This window comes from Barbus barbus (assembly GCF_936440315.1).
Source record: "Barbus barbus genome assembly, chromosome: 46".
Taxonomy (NCBI): domain Eukaryota; kingdom Metazoa; phylum Chordata; class Actinopteri; order Cypriniformes; family Cyprinidae; genus Barbus; species Barbus barbus.
The window spans coordinates 21973860-21993440 of NC_136724.1; the positions used below are offsets into that span (position 1 = coordinate 21973860).

General features: G+C 36.3%; 1 protein-coding gene across 2 annotated transcripts; it reads left to right on the forward strand.

Annotated features, from left to right (window-relative positions):
* Positions 1-8: 8 nt before the first annotated feature.
* Positions 9-19505, forward strand: wdr90 (WD repeat domain 90). 2 transcript variants are annotated; one of them, XM_079409292.1, is made up of 42 exons: positions 9-265; positions 648-742; positions 865-1041; positions 1601-1739; positions 1829-1999; positions 2139-2265; positions 2743-2810; positions 2893-3005; positions 3117-3332; positions 3444-3509; positions 3650-3718; positions 3854-3964; positions 5323-5468; positions 5567-5624; positions 5706-5824; positions 6015-6176; positions 6330-6460; positions 7225-7341; positions 7431-7666; positions 7791-7933; positions 8070-8200; positions 8362-8492; positions 9359-9520; positions 9597-9725; positions 9803-9933; positions 10064-10101; positions 10585-10707; positions 10777-11015; positions 11156-11258; positions 11972-12093; positions 12252-12408; positions 12726-12916; positions 13002-13170; positions 13268-13397; positions 14297-14465; positions 14578-14700; positions 16669-16849; positions 16932-17062; positions 18133-18276; positions 18581-18700; positions 18807-18891; positions 18966-19498. In XM_079409292.1, the coding sequence occupies exons 1-42, from the start codon at positions 253-255 to the stop codon at positions 19121-19123; spliced, it is 5544 nt and encodes a 1847-aa protein (XP_079265418.1). In that variant the 5' UTR covers positions 9-252; the 3' UTR covers positions 19124-19498. The 2 variants fall into 2 exon arrangements, with proteins under 2 accessions (XP_079265418.1, XP_079265419.1); XM_079409293.1 differs by having other exon boundaries at positions 13-265; positions 10067-10101; positions 18966-19505.
* The last annotated feature ends 76 nt before the right edge of the window (positions 19506-19581 follow it).

A 19581-nucleotide genomic window follows, 5' to 3' on the forward strand; every position in this document is an offset into this window, starting at 1 on the left:
TGCCGTTCGAACGCGCCGCGGCGGTCTCTGCAGCGCGAGCAGAAGAGCGATTCATCAACAACACAACAAACTCACAGACCTCCAAAAAGCCCATAACTGCGACCAAATCCAAAATTAAACTCAGTACGACGACAAAATGAGGTGCTGTGATGGATAACATCTTTCTGGATTCGTTGGAGACGGAAGTCAGTTTATTCCTGGTAGTTTGTGAGCTAATAGTCCGTTAGCTGTCAACAGGTGAAGTAAACAATAATGTCATCCAGAGGTAAGATTACCCATTAAAATACTTCACTAAATGAGTAATAAGCATCTGAAATTAATTTAGTCTGGGGGAGATTAACATTATAAATATGTGTTAAATATTATTTGGAAAATATTTATTTTATATTATGTTACGTTTATAACTAATATTATTTATAATTTATTATATTTTTTGCTCACTCTAGTACTGTTTGGGTTTTGTACTATATATTTATTTTAATCAATTCATTTATATTAATATTTTTTTAGTTTAATCTTATTTTTAGTATTTTTTTACACTGATTTATCTAAACGTACCCCCTCTCTATGTACAGCACACATGCAGAGGGGGGTGTATCTAAAATAAACATACAGCAGTGATTGATATACCTCTATCTGTCTATCAGCTCTGTGGCAGCAGCCGTATGTGAACATCTTCAAACACACGAAGATAGAAGAATGGAAGAAAGTCAGCAAAGAGGGAGACGTCACCGCATACATGGTAGGAGGTTGTTCCTTTCTTATGAAACTATAATATGTTGCTGCTGCTGCAGAGGATTCTCATTAGCATTCAGTTTTTGTATTCATATATTTATCATTTTATACTGTATTGTTTATTGGTAGGATAAGAGCCTGAAATGTTCTGTGTTCCGGATCCGCGGCTCCATACCGGCCAGTAACTACATCCTCGTGCCCAAAACCAGCAGCCAGTCTCTGGGTCTCACCGGACAGTACCTTTACCTGTTGTTCAGACCCAGCCCAAACAAACACTTCATTGTGCACCTAGACATTGCTGCTGAGGTGAAGTGTAGTTTTATGTGAATAATTATGTATTGATACCGACTTTCATGTACAGTCCTATGTTTAAAAATAAGGCCTTTGATAGTATTGCTATTATAATGATTATATGCTTGTATTTGGATAATGTTTCTTTTGATTTATCACTCTTTGTTACTTTGTTTATCATTCTGGAAAAATATTTGTATATTTTTATATTTTCAGTTTTCATTTTAAATTTTTTTTTTATAATTTGACATTTTTATTATATGTTGTACTTTTCTACATAGTTTTAATTAATTTATTATTAAGGTTTTAGTCATTTTAGTTCCTCAACTTAAACTTATTTCAATCAGTCGCCAAAGAAAAATCTCTCATTTTTAAGTTTTAAGTTTTAATATATATATATATTTTTTTCAGCTTTTTTCAATGACCAAAAATGAATTTTAGTTTCTTTAGTTTTAACTAACAATATAAACACTGTTCCGTTTACCTGGTTGATGTAATTATACTGATCTACACATGTGCGTATGATGATATTTATTTTGATTTATCTCTGTTTGTTGTTTTGTTCATTGTTCAGGAGGGGCAGGTGATCCGTGTGTCATTCTCTAACATGTTCAAAGAGTTCAAGTCCACGGCGACATGGCTGCAGTTCCCGTTTCTATGTGGAGCTGTGCACGGTTCAGTGTATGAGAATACGGCCTGTACTGCTAAACAAGGTATCTCGCACTTTCTGTTTTTTATTATGATGTTTTTACATGCAGCAAGCATTTCTTGTAGTTACTGATTGATAACTTGTGTATTTCAGGTTTAGTGGGCCTAGCGCCGCCGAGCACGAGGTGGACGTGCTTGACAATGGATCTACGTTATGTGCTCTCAGTTTACCTCAACAGAACCCACAGTCACCTAAAGAGCATCAAACTCTGTGCCAATATGTCTGTTAAAAACATCATCACCAGCGACCTGCTGTTTGATCCCGGTACATTTCTATCTTGATTGTGCATGTGTGGTTGTGTCTGTCTTGCTAAATGTATATCATCTTTGCATTCTAGAAAGGTGCTATATAAATTAAAATTTTTATTATTATTATTATTACACAATAATCTTTTTTTTCGTAGGTCTGTCATTCTCTGAGTTCAGGCAATCTGGTGTGATGTTGCCAGATGGCACTGCACCGATGCCCAGAGAAATGTGTTTCCCTGTACCGAAAGGCCAGAGGTGGCACGACTTATATGATTACATTAGGTGAGTGCAACCTGTTGTGGAGAACTAGGAATACACATTTCTGTCAAATAAACACCTTGCATAAAGGAATAGTTTCATATGTTCATTTTTGGGTAACTGTTCCTTTAATAACACTGTTGGAGATTCAAGATGCTGTCATTATAGGTGAACACTTTTCAGTTAAAAAAAATTCCCGACAAGGAATACCAAGGACTGAGGTCCTTTTAGTGGATTTTATGAATAAGATAATAACATGCAACAAATTTCTGATTAAAAGAAGCATATTCCAGAATTTGTGGAATCAGGATATTGTCTATATAATAAATGTGGAAATCAGAATACTAATTGGAATATTGTTACATTATTGTAACAATGTGTATTTAGATAATATTGATGTGCATTTAAATAAAGTCAGTAATTCACATACCTATGTTATTTCATTGTTTCAGAATGTTTATTGCAGACATACAGTAAATCCTCTTGTGTGTAACTTGACAGGTTTCCCTCAGATGGAACAAAGTTACCATTTGATTCCATACAAAAAGGATCCAACAGTGAAACTAAAAGTGAGTCTTGAGCATGTAAACATACACAGTCGCAGACAGCACTGTGTATTTTATCTGATGAAACCATATGCTCTCTCCACAGTCCCAGCCGAAAAAAGTCCTCAAAGAGAAGAGAGTCGTGCTGTAAAGATCAGTAAACCTGTCAAAGACAGGGTCTCCCTCATCCAGCAGATCACCACCCCCAAACCTGCACGAGTGAGTGTTTATGTGTGATCTTCAATTCACCTTCATTCCAGTGAAACTAATGTTGACATTTGCAAGCCCTAATGGCTCTTCGCTCTCTTTCTCTTCTTTCTCTCTATGTAGCGCACTAAGCAGCGTTCAGCGAACCAGACAAAGCGTCTGCCTGAGTTGAATTATACACACTCTGGAGGCTCAGAGAGCCCGGGGCCACCGAGTCAAAGGTCACAGGCGGACGAACAGGTCACAGTAGTGCGTGCAGATGATGCTGGAGTACATGTATACGCTCATTGTGAGGATGATGTCTATACCCACACGACAGACAGTGAGGAGGAAATCACAGTAAGTAAAGTAGATACAAGATTAGCTTCTTCAGTTGAAATCCTAACAAGACATTTGCTCTTGTAAAAGCATAAAGAATTTGGAAGAATCAATCTAAATCTTTCTTCTTAGGTCATCAATGCAGCATCTCCTCGGCCTGTCTCTCTGTCTTCTGACCAACCAGTGAAGAAAACTCAGGTTAACCGCACATAAACACAGACTAACAGAGCATAAATGCATGTTAAAGCAAGGTTTACCTGATAAAGATGTGTGTATATGTACAACTAGGCTCTTTTTGTGTGCTGTGGTCATTTGGAGGGTCTCTGTTTATATTTCAGAAGTTGTATCCTGACCCCATTCTGAAGCTGAACAGAATTATTGGCTTCGGAGGAGCTACAATGAGATGTGTGAGTAACACACTCACAAACACAAACCATCAGGGGTACAAAAATGGACCATCTGGAAATCAACATTTAATGCACTGATTATAGAATGTAATACTTGATTTTAATTACTTTACCTGATGTTGTGTTATTTCTCAGGCTGTGTGGAGTTCTGATGGAGAGGAAGTTGTGTATCCTTGTCACGCCGTTATTGTCAGCATGACCGTTTCCTCCGGACAACAGAGATTCTTCATTGGGCACACAGATAAGGTCTTTTTTAACAAACACACACTTAACTAAAAGTTTTACAAAATTACAGTCATTTTACCAAGTTTTGGTGGTGGTTTGCAATGCATGATGTAAAGTGGAATAAACAATGGTACAGTCACTGTACTTATTGCTTATTAAGTAATAATAATAATAATAATTTGTTACATTTATATAGCGCTTTTCTAGGCACTCAAAGCGCTTTACATAGTAAGGGGGGTATCTCCTCATCCACCACCAAGCAATAAGTGACTTATTGCTTTAAAAAAAAAGACATTGTTTGATTTATACTATCATATATATAAAATTACATATATTTGTAAATGTAAATATATATATATATATATATATATATATATATATATATACGCTGCCGCTCAAAAGTTTGGGATCAAGGGAGTCTCTTTTGCTCATCAAGGCTGTATTTATTCGATCAAAAATACAGAAAAAAACAGTAATATTGTGAAATCTTATTGCAATTTCTAATATTGGTTTCCTATTTTAAACTTTAAAATGGAATTTATTTCTGTGACGCAGTGCTGAATTTTCAGCATCATTGCTCCAGTCTTCAGTGTCACATGATCCTTCAGAAATCATTCTAATATGCTGATTTATTATGAGTGTTGAAACTGTTGTGCAGCTTCATATTGTTTTTGGAACATGTGATTTTTTTTCTTTGATTCTTTGATGAATGCAAAGTTAAAAAGAGCAGCATTTGTTCAAAATAGAAATATTTTCTAACAATATAAGTCTTTACTATGACTTTTTATTCATTTAACACATCCCTCCTGAATAAAAGTATTAATTTCTTTTAAAAAAAAAGAAAGAAAAAATGTACTGACCCCAAACTTTTGAATAGCATTGTATATTGTAGCACACAATTTATTTTTTTAAATATAAATGCTGTTCTTTTGAACTTTTTATTAATCAGAGACTTCCCAAAAAATATGAAGGAGCCCAACGGTTTCCAACATTGATTATAAATCAGCATATTAGAATGATTTCTGAAGGATTTGACACTGAAGACTGGAGTAATGATGCTGAAAACTCAACTTTGATCACAGGAATAAATTACATTTTAAAGTATATTAGAATAGAAAACTGTTATTTTAAATTGCAATAATATTTCAAATTTGTTTTTTGTATTCTTGATCAAATAGATACAGCCTTAATGAACAGAAGAAACTTCTTTAAAAAACATCAAAAATCTTACTGATCCCAAACTTATGAGCGACATTGTATATATACATAATTATGGTTTATAAAATAACAGTCGTCACCTTATCATACATAACATTTTAATTTACAGTTAGCTTAGCTGACACTGATTTTCGTGTTGATATGTTCCTGTTTTTTGTTAGGTCTCCGCTCTGGCGTTAAATACCAACTGTACATTGTTGGCATCGGCTCAGATGGGTGCAAACAGTCTGATTCGTCTCTGGAGCTACAGCGGAGGAGTGTGTCAGACCATCATTCCTACACACACACATGCTCTGAATCTGCTCAGGTACAACAAACACACAAATACAACAGATTTGCAGATCTGTCACTGTGTGCAATGCCAGCTGGACTTCTCAAGCTCAGGCGATGTTTTTGTTGTTTCAGTTTCTCTCAGAGTGGAGGAGTGCTGTGTGGCGTAGGGAAAGACAGCCACAACAAAACTGTAAGTGTTTTGCATATAAGGAACTGTACTTTTTAAAAATATTGTGTATGTTTGTGTTAATTTTTTCATTTGCTCGTTTAGACGGTGGTCCTTTGGAACACTCGGCGTGTGGCGGAAGGAAGTGTGGTTCCAGTCTTGGCTAAAGCTCATACAGATGTGGACATCCAGACAATTAAGATAGCGTTCTTTGATGAAACACGGTGTGCATGCATAATTATATTGTTATGTGTCCTACAAAATCACAGCCATTCAGAACATATTTGAGATTTAATGTGGAGTGGGATTTTATATTGATGCAATTGCATGTACAGTATGATCAATATCATTAACAGGGTTGTCAACCTCAGTCATATTGGCAGATTATAAGTGAATATGTGTTTGTGTGTGCAGTATGGTGTCGTGTGGCTTAGGTAACATACGTCTGTGGCGTGTGCGTGGCGGTTCTCTACGCTCTTGTCCGGTGAATCTGGGACAGTATCACAATTTAGAGTTTACTGACCTAGCCTTCGAGCTGGGACACACTCAGGACCGTCCGGTGGATGAGCGCACACTGTGAGTACGCAGAAACACGTGACAGCATGACAAATGACCAGACACATTAAACTCTACGCTGTCCACTTAAATTACTGTAGTGTACAGACCTGCTCAAATTAATGATGTAATTTGATGTTGATCTCATCTTGAGGTGTTTTGTGATTGGAGCAGGTTTGTCAGCAGTAAGAGTGGTCACGTCCTGGAGATTGATTATGTTGCTGTGGCGATAAAAAACATCAGGAGGCTCCTCCCAACTCAAGAGACCCATGCCCACCAAAGGGAGAAACAGACCTTTAGCACAGGTAAGAATTTGTGCTTTGTGAGCAGCAATAACAATAATAATAATGCTTTTCTAAAGACTCGGGTCTTTAGACACTTTTCGATTTGAATCAATTTCAATCCGAATCTCAGTTTTTCTGCAACAGTGTGAATAAAATAAAATAAAATAAAAATGTAACTTACATGGTGGAATTAATGATTTTCATTAATTATTAAAAAATATTGTTTTATTAATTATTAAAAATATCAGCTACTAAACACAGCTAGGCCAGTGGAAGGCTGCAGCAAAGTATAAATTAATTTAAATGAATTTAAAAATAAAGATGTAATTTGCATGGTGAAATTAATTATTGATGCTCAACATGTTTAAAATATCAGCTTCTAAACACATACTACTGGAAGACTGCAACACAATAATAATAATAGCAATATTCTGTTTCATATATATATATATATATATATATTTTTTTTTTTTTAATGTTTTTCTTTAACTGTTTTAAATTCTTTTATTGTTGTGATTATTATTATTTTAATGACTATTTCACTTCCTTTTATGTAAAACACTTTGAATTACCACTGTGTATGAAGTGTGCTATATAAATAAACTTGCCTTGCCTTAAAAGATCATTAAAAATATAAAACATTTAAATGAAAATAAAAAATTGTTAAATTGTCATTGTCTTTATTATTATTTCTTCTCTATAAGCACTTTTTAATTATAATTGAGAACTATAGTAAAAATATATATATTTATTTAATATTGACTGTATTATAAATACATTTTCAGGTGCTGGTATTGCAGTGAACAGCATCAGTGTGTGTGATGAATTCTGCGTAACTGGTTCAGAGGACGGATTCATGCGTCTGTGGCCTCTTGACTTCTCATCTGTTTTCTTAGAGGCAGGTCGGTACTCTCCTGTCAATCACTCTCACAATCAGTTATCTTGCTGAAAACTAACTCTATGAATCACTGAGGTTTTGGTGTGTTTGTAGAGCACGAGGGGCCAGTCAGTTTGGTGTGTGTGTCCTCGGATGGCTCGAAAGTTCTAGCTGTCACCACCACAGGGAATCTTGGGTATCTGGATGTCAGTAGCCGTGGTTACCATACACTCATGAGGTCACACACAGCGAATGTTTTGGGCTTTAGTGTGGACAGCATTAGACGGCGGGTGACCACAGTGTCCAGAGACAGCACTGTACGGGTGTGGGACATGGACACCATGCAACAGGTCAGTTATGGGAATGTTTTCTTGCACAGACACACAAATGTATGCTTTTACATGCTGGTGGCTGCACATAGACGCCAGACATGGACTGATGTTACATTAAAGCAATCTCTTATTTGTCTTGTAGCTCTATGATTTTGTTTCTGATGACGATGAAAGTCCCTGTTCAGTTGCGTTCCATCCCAGCATGCCTCTCTTCGCCTGTGGCTCAAGCTCTGGAACTGTCAGAGTGTTTGATATCCAAACATCAAGCCTAATTGCCCAGCACAGGTACGTACACACTCTCAAACACTCATTTGTTCTGACAAACCAACACGTTTTAGTAACATTATTATTTTAACTGCATAAAATACACATACATTGTTTATATTTTTGATATATTGATATAATGTGTGTGTGTGTGCAGGCAGCACTGTGGATCAGTTGCGTGTGTGATCTATTCTCCTGATGGCCAGTGTCTGTTTAGTGCTGGTGCTCTTGGACACTTGGTACTTTATAACTCTTCTCAACATGACCATAATGTGGTCCGTGTTCTGAGTGAGTAAACAGTCGCTCTTACAGCACAATATAAATTACACGTTTGATGTCAGTTCCTCTTCAAAGCACATTCAGATGAACAAATTGTTAGACAAGCTTTTCAAGAGAACTGAAATATCTGTGTAGATACAGCATTCTGAATTCTTGTTATTTTTTCTAAGGTAATGTGGTTGCATGGAGTGTGAATCGTGGCCCAGATACTTTGGCAGTGAGCTCTGACAGCCGCTGTCTAGCGATAGTCGGTCCGACCGAATACATCGTCACGATCATGGAGGCACAGTCACTTAATGAGGTACATCAAAACCATAATGTTTTGTCAGAGCTGTGGCGCAGTGGACTTGTGCACATGCTTGGGACATGTAAGAGCATTAGCATCACATGACCTGATCCCATTGTCTCTCACACTGTTTCTTTCCTGTCTACTTACCACTTTCCCATAAAAGAACGAAAGCCAAATTTCCCATCATTATTTTTTGCACTGAATCTGGGTCAAAATCTCACCTTTTTTTACTTAATTTTAAATTCAAGCTCAATTTATTTTTCATATTTATTATTGAAATATGTATTATTGAAATGTACTAATTTCAAGTTCAGTTTATTGTTTTAAACAGTGATTTATGACCAGTGTTATTTCTATACTATTATATTATTTTTATATTTTCAGTTCATTTTAATTTTACTTTTAAGTTTTATTAATTATCTAGTATTATTATTATTTAACTTTCATTTATTTTTTCAGTTTTTTTTTTTTACTTGCCAAGGCAACGTGTCTAATTTTCATTTTCACTTTAGTTTAAGTTTTGATCATTTTGCTATTTGCTTTTGTCATTTTTATTAGTTTTTTTTTTTAATGTCTATTAGTATATTAAATGTGTATATTGTCCTATATAAATATCAATTGAAATATATCAGTAGCTTTAATTAATTTTTATTTCACTTTTAGTTTTAGCATTTTTTTTAACAACTTAAGCTTTATTTGCATTAATTGCCAAGGCGATGTTTTTTCATGGAATATTTATATTTTATTATGTGTATTTGTAGTTTATTTCAGCTCTATTCAGATTTTTTAAATGATTTGTAATAGTTTAAGTTAACAATAACAAAACAAATTATGACGTAATGTATGTGTTAAATAGTGTTTACTTGTGTGTGTCACAGTTACTCCGGGTTGATGTGAGTATTCTGGATGTTGAGAGCACAACGCTGGACTCCGCCCTGAATGTTTGTTTCTCACCCTCATCACTGTCACACCTGCTCGTCACCACATCCGCCAATAAGATCCTCTGGATTGACACACATACAGGACAACTGCTCAGACAGGTGAAAGACTGAAGGGAAAACTCTTTCTGAGAACATTAAGTATCAGATTTCAGAATCAATTTTCATGTACTTACAGGTATCTGAGGTGCATAAGCATCAGTGTGTGTCTCTGGCGGTCAGTGAAGATGGCTGTTATTTGCTGACGGCCGGTCAGAACTCTCTGAAGGTGTGGGACTATGACATGCACCTGGACATCAATTCACAGGTATGTTTTCTTGAATGCTGGGCTTGATGATGTTCAGATGATGAATGAGATCAAGAATGTGTCTGTTTCCCCTTCAGGTGTTCATTGGTCACTCAGAGCCCATCAGGCAGGTGAGGTTCACACCTGATCAGATGGGTGTGGTCACTGTGGGTGACGCCCTCTTCTTCTGGGACTTCCTGGCACCTCCAAAGGAAGCTGCACACTGCAAGTAAGACCTCTATCATGTTTTCCATTATACTGTACATGGTACTAATCAAAGTATTGTTTTGATCTCATCTCTAGTTATTTGTTAGAAGTAACTAGGATTTTTTATTTGTTAACTCTTTCTCTATTCCTAGCAGGTCTACAGATATAGAAGTCTCCCTTCATAAATCAGGTATGTTAAGATAAATATTAATTTTGTCTTTGTTAAAGAATGCTTAGGTCAATCTCACAAATCAAACAAAATCAAATGCCCTTGAATAAAATGTTTCCATAAAGAAAATGTCTGTTTTATGACCTTCAAATTTAAATTAGCATTATTAAAATTAAACATTTTTATTTTTCACTAATGTAATGCAAAAAAAGATATATGTAAATAGATTTTTTCTTTTTATGGTAGTATTCATTGTACTGCTTTTAAATTATGCCGATTATAATTTAAAAAAATTTGTCTGCATAGGTGTACTCTGTGTGTGTGTGTGTGTGTGTGTGTGTGTATGTATATATATATATATATATATATATATATATATATATATATATATATATATATATATATATATATATATATATATATATATATATATATATATATATATATATTTAGTTAGGGTTGGTTTAAATGTATGATGACTCTTCATTAGTTCGTTTTGTTCAGCTCACAGTTGGGTGGAGCTAAATGGAGCCGAGCTGTCTAGTGAGAGTCCACGAAAAGCATTGTTTCAGCCCTCCTCACCGCCCGTCATGAATTTTCTTTCCAGTGCTCTGAAGGACAGTGAAGGTATGTGTTCATGAGCATTTGTCCTCATTAATGAGTCACTATTACATCCCAAATGCTTTACTTCTATAGGTTTCCTATGCGATTCCACTGCTGAACTACAGCTCAGTCCCACGACAGGCCACACCCACTCCCCTCCTCCCAAACACACCTCCTTCCTCAGAGTGACAGAGTGGGTGAAGGACGAGGACACGCCCACGCTCCCAGCTAACCAATCAAGGACAGAGAATATACAAGACAGTCACACAGCAGTCCGTCCAGACTGTTATAAACACTTCACTCCACGTTTTAAGACTTCTATGTTAGACCAGGTATATATTTTTTATCAATTATTCATTAATATGTTAATCTCAAAGTGAATTGTGTTTTATGAATATTTAAAGTATTTAAAACACTTGTATAATGTGTCTTTTTGAACCACTTTTTTCCTCAACAATTATTTTGTATTTAGACCACAGTAGCTCCGCCCTCAGGACAGGCGGGGCTAAGTCTCAAGGCTGTGATTGGCTATAATGGCAATGGGCGTAACAATATGGTCTGGAATCCAGACACAGGTAAATACTAACCAAGTATAAACTCTTTTATGATGTCCATCACATAAAATATCCCTCTAGTTGGCTCTTATAAAAAAAAAAATCTTTGCAACTTGAGCAGATCGAATTTAATGCTACTCTAATGCTGCCTTCACGTGCTATCGGAAATTTCCTATTTCCCACTTATGAAGTCGTGATTATGAGCTTGTCATATTCAAGTGCTTTAATGTCGGAAAGAATAAAAAGTAGCATCCCATTAGTTGACAATCATATAAACATTCACTGCGCTATACATGCAGTTTGCTGACAATTCTGAAATTTCAGTCAAATACATGTTTATTTCACTGCTTATAAAACATACAATATGCTTCGAATGATCGTTCATATCTAGCCTATAAATACACTATTTTAGCGACTAGACAAACGAATGTAGTTGTTGTGAGAACAGTATTGACAGCAGCAATGGTTGTCCCCTCCACCATGTTCAAAGTTAAGATTATTATCAAGATTGTTTCCGAATTTCCCAGTAGTAAATACGACTTGAGAGGCCGTTCACGTCCAGTTTCCCACTAGGAAGCTCGTATTTACGATAATTCCGATAGCATGTGAAGGCAGCATTAATATACTTTAACTGCCATTTTGGTTGATTTTTGCCTCAAGCCACTGATAATTTCCGACCCTGGCATTTGTACACACTTGTTTGGTAGCTACATCTTGTGTGTGTTTGTGTGCAGGTTTATTTGTGTACACATGTGGGTGCGTTGTCGTCGTTGAGGATCTTCACACAGGCTCACAGAAACAGTGGTTTGGCCACAGAGAGGAGATCTCAACGCTCGCCGTCACCCATGATGCCCAGGTACTGCTCACATGCATGATTTAGTAAATACTGCAAATACTTTATATAAATCACACAATCTTCATGTGTTTCCACTAGTTAGTAATACTTTACTAATGACTGTTAGCAGAAATTCGGTGCCTCCTTTGAATGAAACCTCTGTCTGATTTGCCTGGTAGATGGTTGCGTCTGCGTCAGGGGGCGGAGCTTCTCACAGCAGCCTCATCTGCATATGGAATGCTTCAGATGGCTCCTGTAGAAACCGCCTGTCCTACCACAAGGGGTCGGTGCAGAGCCTAACTTTTTCCAGGGATGACATGTACCTGCTCTCAGTGGGTCAGTGTTTCATGCTTTGCATTATATTTTTTCATCCATTATATTATATCTTTGCATCCATTATTTTTTTTAGAAAGACAACCATGTCAAAAAAATGTTTAAATAAAACAAAAAATTTAGAGCTATATTTTTTCAATTTAATAATATATATATAATGTTATTATAATTATTATTATTATGGTATAACTGTTATTCATTTCAAGGCATTCCATGAAAATCACCTCAAGTAATGATTTTCTTTAATACAGATATAGATTGTACATTTTGTATCTTTTATAATGAATAACTTGTAATGATGCAGTATATTATGCTTCTAGGTGATTTTTCAGAGCCGGTGGTGGCGCTGTGGAGCACACGATCGTTTGAGCTGCTCTGTACCGTTCAGATATCCATCCCGCTGCATGATGCCTCTTTCTGTCCATTCACTGCTAATGAGCTGACACTCATCGGCAGCAGTGCTGTTGTGTTTACTCGAATACAAACACAGGATAACAGCACTGAACTTCAGGTACATACAGACACCGTATGAAAGAAAATCAAGTATACATTCACTGCTGCACATAAGCCAAAATAAGCTTTTCCTTCTCCTGCAGGTGCAGAAAGTGAGCTTACCTGATGCGGTCGGGCAGGCGGAAGTGACATCACTGTGCTATAGCACTCGCCGGATCCTGTACACGGGCACAAACAGCGGCCACGTGTGTGTGTGGGACTGTAACACACAGCGCTGCTTTGTGACCTGGGAAGCAGATGGAGGAGAGATAGGTGTGTTTGGGTTTTTGCTTTTTTGAGCACATTTGTGATTTTGGTTGCAGGGAAACAGAATTACCAGCTGTTTTTTTGTTTTCTTGCATTTGTGTAGGTGTGTTAGTTTGCCGTGAGAATAAGCTGGTCACAGGCAGTAACACCAAAAAATTGAGACTGTGGTCTGTAGCTTCGGTCCAGAATCTCAGTAATGCAAATAACAAGAGCCGCAGAACACAGGATGATGGGTAAGCATGCTTCCGTTCACTCTATCTGCTTCAAGAATGTTTAAAGGCCCAAAAAAAGTTAAACTATGTGCAAACATGTAGAATATTTTTTATATAGTGCTTGTCAAAAGCTTGGGGTTGGTAAGATGTTTTAAGTGTTTTTTAAAGAAGTCTCATATGTTCACCAAGACTGCATTTATTTAATCAAATATACAGCAAAATCAGAGATATTGTGAAATAATATCAAAATTCTGTTTTCTATTTGAATATATTTAAAAATGTAATTTATTCCTGTGATCAAAGCTGTATTTTCAGCATCATTACTCCAGTCTTCAGTGTCACATGATCCTTCAGAAATCATAATAATATGCTGATTTGCTGCTCAGGAAATATTTCTGATTATTATCAATGTAGAAAGCAGATGTGCTGCTTAACTTTTTTTTACATTTTTTAGGATTCTTTGTTGAATAGAATGTAGAATATAGAATATTTGAAATTGAAATATTTTGTAACATTATAAATGTCTGTACTGTCACTTTCAATTTAAAGCATCTGAATAAACATAAAATCGGTGTAAAAGACATCTGAACACATTTCCACCTCAAGAGTAAAAAATGTAAAAAAGTAGTAAAATAAAGGTTAAACTGAGATGTAAATTGACATTGTAGAAAATAAAGTTGCAATTGCGTGAAAATAAATAAAAAATGAATAGAAATCAAGTCAAAGTTGTGAGAGATGGTCACATTGTGAAATATAAAGTTGTAATTATGAGAAATACAAAGTTAATTTTTGAACGAGGTGGAAACAGGCTTGCATGGTGACATGCTGTCCATATTTTGTCCGAATTACCAAATTAATTTCCTTATCTTTCATTTTGGGAAAAACAATTAAAAGAGCATCACTTGTTTTGACTCTTGAAGCGCTCAGGTGCAGCTGGAACAAGAGCTGCTGTTGGATGGGACCGTGGTCAGTGCAGTGTTTGATGATGTCATGGACATGGGGATTGTGGGTACGACAGCTGGAACCCTGTGGTACATCAACTGGGCCGACAGCACCAGTATACGGCTGATCAGCGGCCATAACAGCAAGGTACGACACTGAAACGCTTAAGCTTTTATCAACAGATGTGAAATTGATTGTATTGGTTCATAAAGCAACACAACTTCTGCCCAAAATGCTGAAGTTTGTGTTCTCATTGTAGGTGAACGGTGTGGTTTGCAGTCCAGATGAGCAGCATTTTGCCACCTGTGGGCAGGACGGCAGTGTGAGAGTTTGGGCGCTGCAGAGCCACGAGCTGCTGGTGCAGTTTCAGGTGCTGAACCAGGTGAGCATAAACACACAGATGAACAGAAGCGGATGCTCTAGCCACCGGAGCTTTTTTATTAAATGTATTAAATTACAAAATGCACTGACAAATTTCATGTTTGCTCAATCAATGACTGTGTGTCGTCCTAGTAGCCAACCATCTGAGCACAATATTCAGTCACATGACTCTTTTAATGGCTAAAAGTGTTTTCATCCTTGTTCATGTGCATGACTTCTTGCCAAATAATAAATGTGTCCACCTCAAGGTTTTTTTTTTTGTTTGTTTTTTTAACTTCAGCAATTTATTTAATAGTTATTATAATTTTGGACATTTTATTCACATTTTTTATCCAGCATTGTTTTAATGCGATAGAGCCATTAAAGGTGCCATAGAATGAAAAACTGTCTTTACCCTGGCATATTTAAATAATAACAGCTCTGTACATGGAAATGACATACAGTGAGCCTCAAACACCATAGTTTCCTCCTTCATATGTAAATCTCGTGATTAAAAAAGACCACTGAAAAACAGGCGAATCAGAACATAACACCGACTGTGACGCAACAGTCGGGATCACTACGCCCCCAACATTTGCATAAACCCGTCCTTGTTCTAAGCCGGCCGATCCATCAGAAGCTCTGCAGGTATTGTAAATAAACAAGCGCGGACAACAGCGAAAATAACACAATAAATGTTATGTTCCAGGCCGTGCAGGGGGTGTGAAGTGCAGGGATGGGTTGGTGTCTGTATTCAGAAAGGCACAGGAAGCAAATAACGCGAGCCACTAAAGGGACATGGTTAGCTCCTTGCTAGCGGTAGCCTGTTACAGTACATACGATTTCACTCTCAGTAAGGAGAGATGAGGATGATGGCGAATGACTTACAGATCCTGAGCACCACTGACAAGCATCTGATCTTGTGAAATGTGTGGTAAGTACTGTTGCTCCATAATGTAAACATAGTTTGTGTGATCGCGTCTCTTGAAAGTTAAACTATAACGCGATCGATGGATCGTTCAAAAGCAGTTTCAATGCCTCGCATATTAATAACGGCTCCCTGATGCCCGCGTTTTATATACAGTATAATTACCCGACGATATAACTGCGAAAGAAAGTATTTAAATATATATTTTCCTCCCTGTGCTTCCTTCTTGCTGATGAGCCGTACTGTGAAACAGCCAATCAGAGCAGAGCTCATTATTATTCATGACCCTGCCAAATAAGCCAATAACAGACCGTTTCATTCTAGGCAGAAATCCTAGGGTTGTAAATGGACATGTAAAATCGTTTCTGGAGATTTTTTGCCCTTACCTAAGCCACATACCTTCTGTGTAGATATCAGAGAACAATTTAAAATACTGTATCAATGCATTCTATGGCACCTTTAAACATTTTAATGCAAACTTTGGAGTTATTATTTTTTTTTCAAGATTCAAGAGTTTTATTTGTCACATACACAATTATACAGAGTATAACCAGCAGTGAAATGTTTTTTATGAAATTTATACTTTTATTCGGCAAGTATTCATTAAACTGATCAAAAGTGACAGTAAAGTCATTCATAATGTTACAAAAGATTTCTATTTCAAATCAGTGCTGTTTTCAACATTGATAATAAGACGTTTCTTAAGCTGCAAATCAGCATATTAGAATGATTTCTGAAGGATCATGTGACACTGAAGACTGGAGTAATGATGCTGAAAATACAGCTTTGATCATAGGAATAAATTACAATTTACAATATATTGACGTAGAAAACAGTTATTTGAAATGATGATAATATTTCACAATATTACTGTTTTTACTGTATTTTTGATCAAATAAATGCAACCTTGGTGAGTGTAAGGCTTTTAATTGGTAGTGTAACTTGGCTAATGGAATCATGGCTAATCTTTTTCTGGTCGCCAGTCAAACTCTAAATATCAAATTCATCTTCCACTGCAGTTAATTGATTAATTGTGTCTCTGTATGTGTCTCTGTATTGCAGAGCTGTGAGTGTGTTTGTTGGTCTCCTCCGAGGGGTGTGTATGAGCCCAGCGAGCGTGTGTGTGTTGCGGGCGGCTACAGTGACGGGACTGTGAGGATCTTCAGTCTGGAGTCGGCCGAGATGGAGCTGAAACTACAACCTCAGCCTGTGTCTGTGTGTGCGCTGCAGTACTCGCACTACGGTGAGTGTGTGTGAGTGCTTTGTGTCTATGTGAGCGTTTGTGTGTTTGTGTTCACTATATGCATGTGTGTGTGTATGTGTAGGTCATGTGCTGTTGTCTGGTGGTCGTGATGGTCTCGTTACTGTCAGCAGTCCCATCACTGGAGTCACTGTACGCACCATCCATGACCACAAGGGGGCGCCCATAACTACAGTGCAGTGCACAAGCAAACAGGTTTGTGCTTGTGTGTTTGTTTTTGTGGATTTCTGTTTTGCAATGACTCGACATTGTGCATGATATTTGGAGACTGAAGTCACGCTTAAAAATGAATTTGATCCAAAGACAGATCTTAAATATGAAGAAGAAAATAGGAAATTTAGTGAAGGAAAAAGATACAGATACTCAATGACATATTTTGTCTTGTCAGTGACTTAAGTGTCCAAATACTTACAGGGTCAATGTAATGCAGCTGAAATAAAAGAAAGATCACAATATAGCTCTTAGCGCTGTTATCGTAAAGGCTGTGTGCTGCGTGTTTCAGAGTCAAGCAGCTACATGCAAGCAGCTCACAAGGGTTTCACATTTTAACATGAAGAAATTAGCAAAGCCATAAATATTAGTATTGTGTGGATGTACTGTAAAATAAAATGATTTTTTTTTAAATACTCTATTGTTTTATTTTACAGTGAAATATTACAAATAGTAAAATTGATTTTGTTTAATATTATTATTTAGTAATAGTGATTATAATTATAATGAATAATAAATACTTATTATTGTTATTATTAATAGTATTAATAATTATAATTATATTGATATACATTTTTCTTAAATGTTTTTTTATTTTACAGAGAAATATTACAATATTAAAATTTCTTATTTTGTTTTATACTCTTGTTTTTATATTTTTATTATTTCATCATAATAGCAATAATAATAATTTATTATTGTTATTAATTATAGTCATTTTAATATATAATCCCTTTTTTGTTGGCCAAAAATATAGTTTAATATTTTTTATTTAGTAATAATTATATGCAAAATAAATAATATTAATCATACAGTTTTTGTTATTATTGTTAATCATAATAATTAATAAAGTTATATTGATATATAATCATTTTTTATTAATATTTGTGCAGCCCTACAAACAAGCCCAGCAAACCTGCAGCATATTTTTATTGCATTTTAAATCGCATTTTAAATTTCAATCAAAAAACTTGCAATTCTACATACAAAAAAAACGAAACCGTGTAGCACTACTGCAGTGATTTAATGTGTGCGCTGATATAAATGTCTTTTAGTATAAGGAGTTTGGACTGGAGGGAAACGAGCTCTGGTTGGCTGTAAGCGCAGACAGGCGTGTCAGCATCTGGGCTGCTGATTGGACGAAGGATAAATGCGAACTGCTTGATTGGCTGACGTTTCCAGCACCCAGCCCACCAGAGGTGATTAATATTCATGAGTATTAGGCCAATAAATATACATTTACATTTATTCATTTAGCTGACGCTTTTATCCAAAGCGACTTACAATTGCTATATATGTCAGAGGTCGCACGCCTCTGGAGCAACTAGGGGTTAAGTGTCTTGCTCAGGGACACATTGGTGTCTCACAGTGGATTCGAACCCGGGTCTCTCACACCAAAGGCATATATTATTGTATATTATTTACACTTCTGTCTCATCAAGCTACTCTGATTATTCATGCGTTTATTGTAGTTGAAAACTGTTTTTTGGTCTTTTTAATCAGGATGCACTGGCATTACCGCCCAGTTTGGCTGCGTTCAGCCCCAGTGAGAGAGGAACCGTGGTTTATACCGGCTACGCTGTGGAAAAAGAGATCATCTTTTACTGCCTTTACAAAAAACAGGTACTCAAACACTTTATACCCATGACTGTATACCCATTTTTTTTTCTCCACACACTTTTATTGGCCAATTAATGTTATTGGTTCTGTGTGTATTTTTGTTTCATAGGTTTTGAGGACGATCTCTCTGGCCGATTGGGCGCTGTGTCTCGGTCTCTGCTCGACTGGAAGACTGATTGCTGTTGGATCAAATCGTTAGTGTGCCGTTTTACTTGAAAACATGAAAGTAATGTGTTTGTGAGTTATATAGTCATGCTTTGTGTTTCAGAGCGCGTCCTGAAGCTGATTCATTCGTCCAGCGGGCGTTTTCAGGATTTCACATCTCACAGTGACTCGGTTCACGTGTGCAGCTTCAGCTGGTCTGGATCTCAGCTCTTCACCGCTGCTCATAATGAGCTCTTACTGTGGACTGTACACGGATTATAATGCTGACACAACACTAATGCTAGAGTTTGAGAGTTTGAGCCCTCTCATTTTGGACTGCACTAGTTACTCTGCTGTCAGAGTTAGTTTTTCTGTTTAGTAGAAATGTTGCATTGATGTAGCAGAGCAGTTTTGCCTTGTTAGCCATCCAGTTAGCATGACTTGAAGTTTAAATAATAGGAGTTTTTTCATCTTTTAATTTGTTTTTAATGTTTTTGATACACTTGGAAAAAGTTGTCGGTTTTTATACTTTTACACCGTTTAAAATTATTTTGCTAGTAAGAAAGACTCTGGAATTGTTATGCACTTTGATGTTCAGAAATAAAATGCATAAAAACTGAAGTACTCACATTGCATTAAATAAGGCCATTACTATCTATCTGTCTGTCTGGCTATATGTTTATCTATCTGTCTATCGATCTATCATCTATATATAGACATTTTATTATATGAATTGTTAT

Coding starts and splice junctions, on each gene's coding strand:
- wdr90 (XM_079409292.1), top strand. Junction 7,934..8,069: donor AGCCTAATTGCCCAGCACAG/GTACGTACACAC, acceptor GTGTGTGTGCAG/GCAGCACTGTGGATCAGTTG. Junction 17,063..18,132: donor TGCAGTGCACAAGCAAACAG/GTTTGTGCTTGT, acceptor AATGTCTTTTAG/TATAAGGAGTTTGGACTGGA.